The 14,326-nt window shown below is 37.7% G+C and overlaps 1 protein-coding gene across 2 annotated transcripts in view; it reads left to right on the top strand.

The window, feature by feature from the left end:
* The window catches only part of LOC139455869 (espin-like), a 56,165-nt gene extending 53,730 nt beyond the window's left edge, over nucleotides 1–2,435 (top strand). Inside the window, exon 15 of one of the 2 annotated variants that reach the window (XM_071237411.1) lies at nucleotides 1,664–2,435. In XM_071237411.1, coding sequence (XP_071093512.1) covers nucleotides 1,664–1,837 — 174 coding nt within the window. In that variant the 3' untranslated portion in view covers nucleotides 1,838–2,435. The remainder of the gene's footprint in view (nucleotides 1–1,663) is intronic. The other variant, XM_071237413.1, reaches the window with a different exon arrangement.
* The last annotated feature ends 11,891 nt before the right edge of the window (nucleotides 2,436–14,326 follow it).

Raw genomic sequence — 14,326 nt, forward strand, 5'->3', positions numbered from 1 at the left:
TGAATAATGTTAAAAGCGGCGTTAAAACCCTCCTCCCACGGTCAGCTGACATGCTGTATATACCTGAAATACTGGTCAGAGTCACGGGTGAGTGAGTGAGTGAGTACTGCTTTACGCTGTATCAGCAAGCTTGCAACTATTCATGTTGAGCAATGTTTATATTTCTGCCATACGAGAATATTTGATGTTGAGAATCACTAAAGACTAGGTCAAATGTTGAATTAAAGGCATAGCTGCTAACTGACCCATATATTTCGTATTTCTGAATTAGCAACTAAATTACTGAAATACAAAAGTATGATTTCTTTCATAATTCCTACAAATAACATACCAAACTAAGGTGTGGGTGGGCTGAAATATCAAGGACTAAATTTTCATAGACACCGGTAAAGAGAGGGTCATTATTTAGCAATACTACGTCTGCTGTGAACCCGTCTTGTTTATCAACTGTTATGAAGTCTACTTACTGTGTTGTACCCAGTCAATGGAGATTACTATCATCAAGCTTTGGAAGATCATATCAAAATACTGATTGTAATTTGGGAAAGTTGGTAGCTGTGTGAAGGGAAAAACTGACTGTTTAAATACAGAGACATAAAACCCAACTCACTCACTAACTGATGACAGCGGGAATTGAATTGTTAGAATTTACTTTCCTTACTTGGTTCACAGATCTGCAGACCCAAATTTCCCTCATTTCTCTGAGTCTGTTAACACATTTCATGAATAGACTAGAAAGATTGGGGGCGGTCGGCTAGCCTAGTGTTTAAGCGTTCGCTCGTCACGCCGAAGACCTGGGTTCGATTCCCGATATGGGTACAATGTGTGAAGCCCATTTCTGGTGTCCCCCGCCGTGATATTGCTGGAATATTGCTAAAAGCGGCTTAAAACCATACTCACTCACTCACTCACTAGAAAGATTGATTGGGGAAGGGAGGTAACTCTAAGACTTGGTCAAGAGAACTTTCCAACTTGCATGTGTTGAGTTTTATTTCATCATGTTTTAGATTCAGTCCATACTTTCAAAAAACAAACAATAAAAATATATGATTTAACAATTATTAGCTGTTGTTTTGAGGAAAGATCTGTTAACCAAGTAATTATTAAACCTTGTAATGTGTACTTGTTGATTGTGTCGGTGTTGCCACGGGGATGTGGATCAAAGATAGTACTTTCAGATTTAGCTGTGATTTAGCTGTACTATTGCCGACTGGAGCATTAAACAATTCCACTCAACATCCCTGTGATAATGACACTGATATAGTGTCTTGTAAGGTGATTTGCTTGAAAAGAATACATGTTGAGAAATGAATTGTAAATTGTAGATATATGTTTTGCCAGGATATGGTTCTGCAGTAACTAGTATTAATTGATTGTGGAGTAAGATGTTTGGTAAAACAACAGCGTTGTAGTAGCAAATTATTGAGTGGGGAATACGTGAGATTAGAATTTGCTTGCCAGGGACTTGTTGCCCAGAGCGAAGTTAGTGCTACAACTATCATAAGTTTATGTTAAGGTATTGGAGTTGGTTAGGCTCTCAAAAGTCTATGTTAAGATATGGAAGTTAGTGAGATAGTCATAGTGCTAAAATCTTTGATGAACAAGGTCCTGTCGATTGCCTGTTGTATTTTGTACACTGACTATGTTGCCATGTTTCTTCCAGGACGGCCACAGTTCAGCTCGGATGATGCCTACCAGTGCTAAACCACCATTGCCGATCAGAGGGAGAAGTAGTGCCGGCGTATCTGGGCGGACTTCTCGCAACTCCAACACACGTAGTTCCGTATCCCGCCGCACTCCACGACCTCCGACCTCAAGATCAGACTCGAGTAGTTAAAAACAATGTCTGCACCAGCTGTTCAGATTATCAATGCCATGGAGTGTTCGAAATTATGCATGGATGCTAACCAGTCCTTGTCGATACCATTATGATAAATCTTTAAGCTGACTTTAGATTCAAGATACTACAGAAAACTTACTGCCTTATTTTTGGTCATGATGGGGTGTTTGGTGGAATAGCATGTCCTAGTGTTTATACGGAATATGACATGGCTTGGAAGCTAGGGCTGGGACGGGTAACTCGGGTACCAGGGTTGGGTGGGTACTCAGTAGGACCCGCGTACCCACAGTACTACCCGGCCCCGTGGTTATAGTCATGTGATATATAGTTAAATTACAAAAATGATCTAGAACTCTATGGTTACACTACAAGTCACTAATGTTCGCATTTCTTTCTGACTATGCACCCATTCCTTCTGACTTTTCATATGGTTGAATAAAGACATAACTTAAGTCAACTTCAGTGTATGCATGACCAGATTATTTAATGCATGTATCTAAATTCGTTTTGCAAGTGCTGTGGTAAAAAAGAATTCCCAATCGGACATTTTGAGACATCTCCTGAGACCTACAGTGGGTACCCGGGTAGGGTCGGTAATAGGGGGTAGGGTCGGGTAATAGGGGGGTAGGGTCGGGTAATAGGGGGGTAGGGTACCTGGGTAGTAAATTTGGACTCGTCCCAGCCTTATCGGAAGCGCATATATAGTGTTACAGAATTGATTGTATGTATAAGTATTCCACAACTATTTCTTTGTATCTCTATTTATTTATTTGTATGTTATGCATGAACACCTCATCATGGACACATATAAAAAGGCATTTGTTGTCAAGAAAGTGTCTCACTTCTAAATGCCTTTCAAGGACAAGAATGTGTCATTATGATCTACAGTGGAAACTTGTTGTCTGGAAAGCTGTAGAACCTCTATTGAACTTAGGGCATTTAAGTTCAACAATATCTCTATAGTGACGGGGCATATACTTAACAAAGTTAAGGATATGACTAATTTTGGAGATATTTGTTTGTAGTGATATCTGAGCACATAATTTCTTAAAAATATTCTAAAAAATATTCATGATCCCTTATCTAGTCTTTGTTCAGTATGTTTTGCTGTTCAGCCTTGAAAAGGCCTTAAACGTTGACAATATGACTTGAAAATGGCTGGAATTTGACAACTATGGGTCACTCTACTGTTTTTCGTCACAGCAGAAGATTAGTGTGTAAATTAATCGTAATTCAGTATTGTTTTGGAACACTGGTATGTGGAATCTTTAATAATCTAATAAATATTTTAGTTATATATACTTTGATGTACAAATGGAGTCATTCTGACAAAGACACAGAGTAAGGATGTCCCAATGAATGTGTTTGCAAGGACATTTGGGTCTTACTTTCAGCCTTAACAAATGTAACCAAAGCCTTGAAAAACCCTTGAGCGGACCTTAAATTTGATGGCTCAAGTTTTGTAGGAGCCATGTTTTTAGAATGACAGATATGTTGTTTTCCATATGAGAACCAATGAGTATTTTCTAGATATCGGTTTGACATAAAGGGGCAAGGTAGCTTATTGGTTACTGTGTTCACCTGTTGCACCAAACACCAGGTTTGATTCCCAACATTGAAAGCCCATTTCAGGGTTAGAACTTAACACTAGCCTGCCAGTCCGGAGCTAGTACACATTCCTGCGGGCTAGTACATATTCCTGCAGGCTAGTACATATTCCTGCAGGCTAGTACAAATTCCTGCAAGCAAGTACACATCCCTGCAGGCTAGTACAAATTCATGCAGGCTAGTACAAATGCATGCAGGCTAGATAAAATTCCCAATTTCACCATTATTTTAACATTACAAGGGTTTTTTGTTCTAACCCTGCCATTTTTTCCTGTTTCCTGTTGTGAATTTGCTTGAATATTGTTAAAACTAAAATTCATACTCACCCACAAGTTCAAGATAATGAGTATCAGCTGTAGATGATGACAAGTATCAGCTGTAGATGATGACAAGTATCAGCTGGAGATGATGACAAGAATCAGCTGTAGATGATAACAAGTATCAACTGTAGATGATGACAAGAATCAGCTGTTGATGATGACAAGTTTCAGCTGTAGATGATGACAAGTATCAACTGGAGATGATAACAAGTATCAACTGTAGATGATGACAAGAATCAGCTGTTGATGATGACAAGTTTCAGCTGTAGATGATGACAAGTATCAGCTGTAGATGATGACAAGTATCAGCTGTAGATGATGACAAGAATCAGCTGTAGATGATGACAAGTATCAGCTGTAGATGACAGTATTTTACTGGAGTGGGGTTGTGGGAGTTTGCAGGGGGAACCAAGAGATGCCATCCGTCCATTTCTACATGTGATATAGTGTTGTTGTAACAACCAGGTATTTAATATTGTGTATATAACCTCTACATTTTGTATACATAGTTTGCATATGGATTATATATGTATTACTTTTACATACAGTTTCTCCTTGTTTCCGATTCCGTCCATTGGTTGTTTGTTTATTGTTTTGTTTACAGCTGAGGTCATTGAGTACATGTAGTCATTGCTTGTTGATTTTTATTGTGATGCACTGAGGATGAAGTGGGATAAGAAGGGCCCTTTTTGGTCAGTGTCAATTTCTTAAAGTTTGGGAAAACTGATTACCGTATTCGACGTAATAAGCGCCCTGCTCTAATAAGCGCCCAAGGCGATATTTGCTAATATATTGGCTAGTGAACAATCCCAATTAGCACCCCTTCCGATTGATCAATGTACACAAGACTTATTTATTCGTGTATAATACGCGCTCGTGTGTTATATGCACCCTTAATTATGGGCAATTTAATTCTGGATAAATATATCTGTCGTGTATAATACACACAGACTTTTATTTTGTATCATTTCAGGCTGTCAGCATAAACCATGAAATTAACAATCTTTCAACTCTTTCAAAATTTTATTCCAATAAGAGCCCCCTATTTCAAATTTTGAGAGTGCCCTGGGTGCTTATTATGTCGAATACAGTATTGTGTGAAGATGATCAGACATGTTCCAATGTCTCATACCAGTTTTTTATCATTGCAAAACTTGCAGAAGTCAAGGTCAAATGCGTTAATATGTCTAAAATGGGTGAAATGTTTGATTTTCAGTTTGATTTTCAATCTTGAGAAATCTAAGTATGACCAAGTCTGTGAGTCAGTATGATATTTTTACATTGTTCTTTTTTGTCTACATTTCCTGATGTGTCAAAGACTTTCTGATGTTGAAATACCAGCAAAATTGTTCCTGGAATCCTCTAAAAGCAGACTTTTCTTTGCCCTACCTATGCTTTTGGTGCTGGTGAGAGGAACGAAGCTTAATTCTCATTCATATGAACATATGATTCTACTTTCCTAATGATTTGTAAAGAATTCCCCCATTTTTTACATTCTGCATATCCTATGGCCAAAGATGGCTCTTATCCTGTCATGTCCTTTACCATCTTGTTGTCTCAGTGATGCAGGAATACGAAAACTATTGCATTATCTTTCAACATTATTCCTGCTTCTTTTTTTACGAAAGAACAACTTGAATATGTTTTTTATTAATTGCCATGCAAATTGATGACTTCCGGACACTTGTAGAGATATATTTTCAATGTTTTTAAGTCATGTTATTTTTTTCATGAAAGAGACATGATTGATTATAGAATGGTCTGATTTAAAGTCTGTCATTTCATCTAATAGTTACGCCAGACCTTTTTTGGGCGGTTAAAGATTTTTGGCTCCAAAATTCAGGTCAGTGGATAAAAAAGTTCAAAGATAATAATTTAGGTTTCAAACATTTTTTTTAATTTTCATCTCGCAGTTTGTTTTAATTTATTATCTTAAAATTCAAGATACATTCTCATCAGGTTTTAATCATAGTATTTTTAATAATATATTTATATTGATAGTGACAGTAAATGAGTTGGGGTTTTTAAAATTTGACTTATTTCAGGTTGGCAGAACAAATCACAGATTTCCATTTAGTTACTTTTTTTAACATTTCAATTTTTTTAAGTCCACAGATTCATAAACCAAGTTTAACAAGAAAAAGGGTCAGTGGTTGGCTCGGTGGTAAAAGTTGTTGCTCATCACACCAGAACTGGGTTCTATTCCCAAATGGTTGCTGTGTGTGAAGGCCATTGTGTACCCCTGTCCTTCATGCTGAAATCAGGGTTAAAAAACATTACTCCTTCTAAATATCACACTTGGCACCAGTAGAAGTCTAAGAGGCAACTCTAGGGATCAAGGGGTCAGGCACACTGTTTGGGCTGATTGCATGTTATCGTATCATAATTGTGTAGATCGATGCTCATGATGTCAATCACTGGATTGTCTGGACCGGTCTCAATATTTTGACGGCTGTCATATAACTGAGATATTGCTGAGTGTGGTGTTAAACAACAAACAAACAAATGATACTTATTGCTGAAAGCAGTGTTAAACCAAAACCACTCTCATCGCCAGCAATATTCATTGGTTTAAAAAAGATCATTTGAATGTACACATATGTCCAGTTTATTGAAAATAGAGTTGGTGGTTTGTCTGAGATTATGTAAATGTTCATAGCGCACACATCCTTATTATCAATAATTTTCAGTTTCCACCAAGCAGTTTTTAAAATAAAAATGCATAACTTTTTATTAACTTCTTCAAGTAAGAATGACTTTATGAGACTGTTTCCCTGTAAACTACTTGCAGTGTTACTGGCTTCCACTACGTCTGTCTACAATGTCTACTGTCTACTTTCCAGCCTGTGCCTTACTGATAATGTTAAATTCAGAATGTCTTTCAAATTTTGCAACCTTCATAATTCAGAGATATGAGAAAACATTCAAATTGTAAATTCTCTTCTCTTAAAATGTACAGAGCAGTGTGATAGGGAAGTAATTTTAATATGTTCACAACTGTTATAAGATTGTGGTCATGGTGAACTATCGCCATGGAAACAGACAACCATGTTATTCTGTGAGGAACTCCTAATAATGAGTGTACTTGAAGAAAATGGCAATATTTTTGAAAATTCAATCGTCGATGTTATTTCATTTTGCAAATGGCTCAGTATTCTTTCAATTCCGTCCTAGTCCGTCTGCCTTCTGTGATAGATGTTTTTGTTCTTTTTATTTGAATGACAGATGTTTGTGGTTGACAAACATGTACAGTGTACAAACATTTGTGTGATGTGTGATCTTCTCTTGCCTGATAATGCAAGGTGTCATCAGGACATGGATGATATGAAAATGAAATTGTGTATTTTTGACAGTGCTTATTCTTGTAACCATAGTGTCGACAAATACTCTCAACTGTATATTTTGCAACAGAAATGTTTGTATCTAGACATCAGGGAAGGCAATGTATAAAATGGCAACAGTCCCACATTTGTTAAAAGAAATGTTCATCAGAACTTGTTACAGGATGGAAATGTCTGACAATGTCACATAATGTTCTCAATCAGACTGCCTCTCATTGTAAGGAATATGAGTGAGTTAATATTTAACTTCAGCATTATTTCAGCCATATTGCGACGTAAGGAATTTATAGGAAGTCTTGATGTGGATATTAAATATATTGTTTCAAGGTTTCTGACACTTTAAATGAAATATATATGAGGTACATAATTATTTGAGTACCACTTTACAGGAGGGGTGAAACGATACAATGGTTCACCTGTGCATCGTGCTATTTCATTCAATGATACGATATATGTTTTTTCTGTATCGATATAAGACGATACACTTGCAAGCACAAATTACTCACTACTCGTTTAATGACCCCAAGCATATTTCTCTGTCAGATATTGCAAAATATGTTGTAAATAGCGCTTCAAGTTCACTACTAAAAATAGCTATCACAAACATGTGTCAGAAGCTAGCTTTTCCTTTTGAACCTGCTCTAAAATATTTATAGTCAAAAAGTGACAATGCGATATCGTGATACGTAACATATTGTGACCCATGTATCCTGATACATATTGTATCATGACATTCCTGTATCATTTCACCCCTTCTGAACAGGATTAGAAGTTACCGTTTATTTTGACTGGTCCGCAAAACGTATTTGCTACAGAGATGCCATCTACCTAAAGGTAAAAGTGGCAGTCCACGAGGAAATGTCACCAGCCCTTCCTGAAGTCTACGAGTCTTACTGAATGTTAATTTCAAACCCTGCTTTAAAGCTGAAACGTCCGGTTACACCAATACTAGATGATTCTGTCCCAGATTTGGTTCTGTATATTTAACAAGACAATGACTTCCAGGTCTTACTGCCCTTAGGATAATTTCAACTTTGGACAAACTGACTTGGACAAAATAGCAATATCTATTCTTGGCTATGTTCTTCGGCAAGAGTGTGTCTAGGTGTCAGCACCATACCCGTGCTCACTTCCTTGATAAAGGTTCTGGGGGCACGGGTGGCCCAGTCGTCTTAAGGCGCCGCGATTCGCTGTGCAGAGTTGCGTCCCTTGGCTATGCCAGAAACCTATGATTGTGGGTTTGAATCCCGGTTCGCCCCGATTATGTTTCTAGGTTTGTTAGCACCATACCTGTGCTCGTGGGTTTCACCGAAGTGGTAAACGTCCGAGACCTGCATCACTTCGGGCTTTCCTCCCACATTAAGCTGACACACCGTGATATAACTGGAATACTGTTAAAAGCGGCGTTAAACCAAACTCACTCACTCACTTGATTAAGGTTCTAGCTTCTGTACTGAATCATTTGAAAAGAATAAAAATAGGTATACCATCTCTTCTTTGCTGCCACATCATAATGCCACTTCAAGGGTCTTCATTGTTTGACAATCTGATGAGCTTGGTCCCTGATCATTTATATTCTTGCAAGTCAAATCTAAATCTAAATTTGTGCCTTTAGATGTTTCATATTTTTAAAACTTATTCTTAGGCGACATTTTGATGGCGAGAGGGCCAGATGCTGGTGTTGCTGTAAAAGAATCTATAATGCTTGACTCATCCCACTATTTGAATGTGTAATTCATGATGCTTATCTCACCAGAATCATTGCAAGGGGTAGGAATCAGTGAATATCGTAGCTGATATTATCATATACATTTTGTGCTTGAAATTATCACGTATTAAGTATATCAAATAAATATATGTCAGCTTTAATAGTTAGCAGTTACGTGTATGAGTTCACACAAATCAGTCACATTGTATTTATTGATGTTTATCTATATTTATTTTCTCAGAAGACTGTTTTATAATGGTGTATAGTTATTCTGTAACAAAAGGCGTAACCTATTTTTCTACTGCAGGTACTAGGTTTAGTTAGATTCATTTTGAGAATAGTCCATTTCATTCGATGCCTGGCATCTTAGGAGCTTGAGTTGAAAGTCCAGTTTTGAAATTTTTGCATACATGACCTGATATGGCTATATTGTGAGAATTTTGTTGAATTTAGTAATGAAACAAGATTGTCATACTTTATCATTTGTGAAGAAAGGTTTAAAAATCAGCGTATTTATTTTATCAGCTTGTCGGTAATTGAATCAGGAAGCAAGCCAGGGTGTCATTTCACAGGGTGATTTTATTGCTATCGTAACTCCCATGGTTTAACATTGACTGACAACAGCTCTACTGCTAAGATGGCCACACTGAAACAGGTACATCGTGACACTGACCGACAACAGTTGTAGTACTAAGATTATTTTTAAGTGCAATTATTATTGTGTCATTGTTAAAGTTTAAGGGCAAAAAAGCAGAGGGTTGGAATATAAAGCAAAAGGCAGTTCCAGGGTAGGGGACTTATATAAATATTGACTTTTTAGGACCTGCTGGAGATTGGAAATACAAAGTTGAGATGGCCATACATAGGGACACCAGGTGTCTGATGGAGGATTACAATCCTTGTACATTCCCTTTGTAGCACAGTCACCTCATGGCAGCCCAACGATGGTAGCCGGAATAAATATTATACATAGACTCAAGTGTGTGTTGTTTCTTGTAGTCGGACTCTCTCCCAGCAGTCAGTCTGGTACTTCCATGTTGTTTTGCTCGTCTCGCCCACACATTTGTTCCACCATCACTTGGGACATCACCAAAGGTGGACACATACTGACGGCTGCAGGCATTCAACAGGGCCCATGGTGGACACATGCTGACGGCTGCAGGCATTCAACAGGGCCAGTGGTGGACACATGCTGACGGCTGCAGGCATTCAACAGGGCCCATGGTGGACACATGCTGACGGCTGCAGGCAATGAACAGGGCCTGTGGTGGACACATGCTGACAGCTGCAGGCATTAAATATGGCCAAAGGTGGACACATACTGACGGCTGCAGGCATTCAACAGGGCCCATGGTGGACACATGCTGACGGTTGCAGGCATTCAACAGGGCCCATGGTGGACACATGCTGACGGCTGCAGGCATTCAATATGGCCAAAGGTGGACACATACTGACGGCTGCAGGCATTCAACAGGGCCCATGGTGGACACATGCTGACGGTTGCAGGCAATGAACAGGGCCTGTGGTGGACACATGCTGACAACTGCAGGCATTCAACATGGCCAATGGTGGACACACACTGACAGCTGCAGGCATTCAACAGGGCCCAAGGTGGACCCACATTGACAGTTTCAGACAATGAACATGGCCCAAGGTGGACACACATTGACAGTTGCAGACATTGAACAGGGCCCAAGCTGAACACACTGACTAAGCCCAGGTGCATCTGATGTCATATTTTCCTGTTCAGCAGGGAACTGACAACAAGCTCATCTGAATGATTTTGACAACCATCTTGGAGATAAATTTTATTTCATTTTATTCAGTTACAGAAACTAAATCAATAATACAAATTATCACATAACGATGAAACAAAAACAATCACAGGAATGAACAATGATATATTTTCACATATTGATTATCACTTTACAATTAAGTACATAAAACAAAATAAAGTAGTGATAAGAATTCGGCTGAAAATAAAAATTGATAAGAGCATTCAGTAGACTCAACAGTACTGAAACAAAGTAAATATAAAGTATATATATGAAGTTTATAATATATCTTTTATTTGCACTAATTATCTCAGCCGATATACGGCCATCGATTAAAAATCGTATTGGTTAATTTGACTACCAGAAGCAAAATATTAAGCAATAATATCCTAATATTTGGCATGTACTTTCTATAATTCTGATTCAAGGTGACATCCAGTCCAACACACAACAACATTCCTCAAGTATATTTTATCTAAGGACATGTTTCAATAGTTTACACGAATAATCATACAGATTTATGCTATCAACTAACAACCTGATCAGTAATTTGAGAAAGGTATCCAAATTTTCATTTCCTTCAAATACCTAATGTGTACTACAGTTTGTGAACAAAAGGGGACGTTTCTACGACTACCCATCTCCTGACGTATATCGACATTACTCCCAAGACACACAGACATCAGGTCTGCAGACACTCCTGCACACATGGCGAGGCTAGATCTAGGGGAATAGAAAATATTTACGCGAAACACTTTCTGAACAAATGATAGTCGAGGCGAAGAAGGCATTGGCCTCACACTAGGGCTGTTACGGGAACTCGGGTAGGTACTCAGTAGGACCTGGGTATCCACAGGACTACCCGGACCCGTGTTTAGTCACGTAATATATTGTCTAATGGCAAAAATGATCTAGAACTCTATGGTTACACTACAAGTCTCTAATGTTCGCATTTCTTTCTGTATTTCCAAAGCATGACTCCCAAAAGATTTTATATATATATTGTTTAATGACAAAAATTATCTAGAACTCTATGGTTAAACTACAAGTCACTATAAGTGACTAATGTTTGCATTTCTTTTTGACTATGCACACATTCCTCCTGACTTTATATGTATGAATAAAGATAAAACTTCAGTCAAATTCAGTTTATGCATAATCAGTGAGTTTTATACGTTTATCTAAATACATTTTGCCAGGGCTACGGTCAAACAATTCCCAGTCGGACGTTTGGACCTATCTCTTGAGACCTACAGAGGGTACCCAGGTAGGGTCGGGGAATACGGGGGTGGGTACCCGGGTAGTAAATTTGGACTCATCCCAGCCCATCCCCTGCTTTCCTTGGTGGACACGGTCGAATTAAGAATTTTTTTTTCAACCTTTTTACCTGTTATATCTTATTACATGTACATGGTTTACAGTATATTCAGCCCAGTAATCTTAAATTGAAAAAAAATAATTAACCTCCATACTAATTTACTGTTGATGAACGAAATACAAACATTTAGCTGGCCATTGAGTATAGTGATTTAGTAGTTGGTGAAACATTAATTTCACCAGACTCCGTCATCTTTTTAGAAATCCAAAAATAGTTGCAGCAAAAACACCAAACTGTATGTCAACAGGGCTTTGACTACAGACTCCAGCACCTGGGGAAGCCATAAGCTTGAAGTCGCAAGTGATTTTGCCCCCTTCATAACTACAAATTACACTTTTCTTTTGTGATAAAAATGGATATGTACAATGTGTATTTTTTGTAACATATCACCTTCAGAAAAAAAATAAAAATAATAATGAAAAATAACCATCTAAACACCTACAAATTACATTTCCATAAAACATTCTGTAATAAGTACTTTTGTAAACCCCAGTTAACTGTTGAATAATAGGTAAAATAGCATTGTTATCAGAGATTAAGCCTATTAAGAAGAGTCTGTGACGTCTCTGAAGAACCAGTGATGAGCCATGCAGACCTTGAGATTATATGGATTTTCCTATGCAAATGATCTTTTGAAAAATTGAAACCAATGAAATGTCAGTATGGAAAGAACCAATCAACAGCCATGTTTCATGTTGTGTGGAGTGTGCTCGCAGCCTATTGGCTGAAGGGGTCACTGCCTGTCTTGGGTGTAACATAGGGCACATCGTTCACATTTTCACAATAAATCTTTTGTTGATTTTCCGCCTGAAATACAATGAATTTGCTTCAGTTCCATTTGCTTCTAGTTGCTTATCCTTATAAGGCTAAGAAAGAACACAATTGGTTCTCAGTCCTTCATTTGAATAATGGTGGACACAAAGCTCGCTTTGTCTTTTATGCGAAAATCTTGTCTTATAATGACCCTGTTGAGAGAATGAGCGAGTGAGTATGGTTTTACGGCGCTTTTAGCAATATTAGGCTACCCGACCGCCCCAGTGGGAGAGTGGCTCACAGCGATTCATTAGCGAAAATCTCGCGGTTCAAAAGAAAACAAACAGATCCATACAAAATGATACAAATTTGGTTCTCTACAGTACACATAAACAAAAAAGACACCAACAAAAAATTTATTTTTTTATGATAAAAAAATAATAATTAAAAATAATCTCATAATGTGAGGTGTTAAGAATTTACTGATACAAAAGGGCCTGTATGTATCCCACATTTTTAAATAGCTGAAAATAAAGTGCATGATTTATTTTTTATCATAATAAGCATACTCTATCAACAAAGTTGGATCAACAAAAAACAGCTAGTCAAAATATTCATCAGTGTATTGCACAGCGCCAGAATGGCTTCAACTAACCTATCACCAGACTGGCATTGACTACGCCCACGTGGCCATCAGGGCAGAAATTAGTCTTCCAACTATATAGGAATTTGTTTTCATCTATACTCCTAAGGACACGTCATTACATTCTCCACAGACGATGCTTCCCAAGAGTAACGATGTCAAATGTATAATGACATTATTAATTTGAGATACAGTTTCAAAATGATCAAACTTTTAGGATCAACATTTGAGGGACGACTACTCAACAGGAATTAACATTGCCCAGGAAGTTGACCGGAATAATCTTCCCCTTTGATAAATGTCTGTCAGGTTCAAATTGGTCGTACAAAATGGCAGATTCTATGCAGCTCTCTGATTGGTCAGTCATGTGGTTCGGTTGACAGGTGGCGATAGATTAGTCGAACACTACAGTGAAGTGTAACAAGCTTAGTGACCACATTTATATACATCAACAAAACACAATTACTTCATTAGTAAAATATATCTATGTGATACACATTTGATTGGCAGACGGTGACCTTGGTTATCTTGGGGCCCATTTCAAAATTGACACAAACTTCGGATGTCTCGTCTTCACTAATCCTCAACTGAAGGTAAACACCTGAACTGTTCCCATGACTACAGAAAATCAGTTATGGCCATCAGGTGTTCTTTAACTCTTTTGGGGAGTACATATGCCACGTAGACCACCTATATCCAATATTCAGCCATACACAGGAAGAAGTAAGTATTTTATACTTGGCACCAACTCATCAGTAATTTGTTTCTTCAAATATTTTTTGTCAAATTTTGAGTTGGACATTTTTTGTATACTTGTTATCTAATCTGATACTTTATACTTGGTAGCAACTGATCGGTAATTAGGTTCTTCAAATATTTTTGGTAAAATTTTGAGTTGGACATTTTTTGTATACTTGTTATCTAATCTGATACTTTATACTTGGTGCCAACTGATCGGTT

This window comes from Haliotis cracherodii, unplaced genomic scaffold (genome assembly GCF_022045235.1).
Source record: "Haliotis cracherodii isolate W230 unplaced genomic scaffold, xgHalCrac1.p SCAF_11, whole genome shotgun sequence".
In the NCBI taxonomy this organism is placed as follows: domain Eukaryota; kingdom Metazoa; phylum Mollusca; class Gastropoda; order Lepetellida; family Haliotidae; genus Haliotis; species Haliotis cracherodii.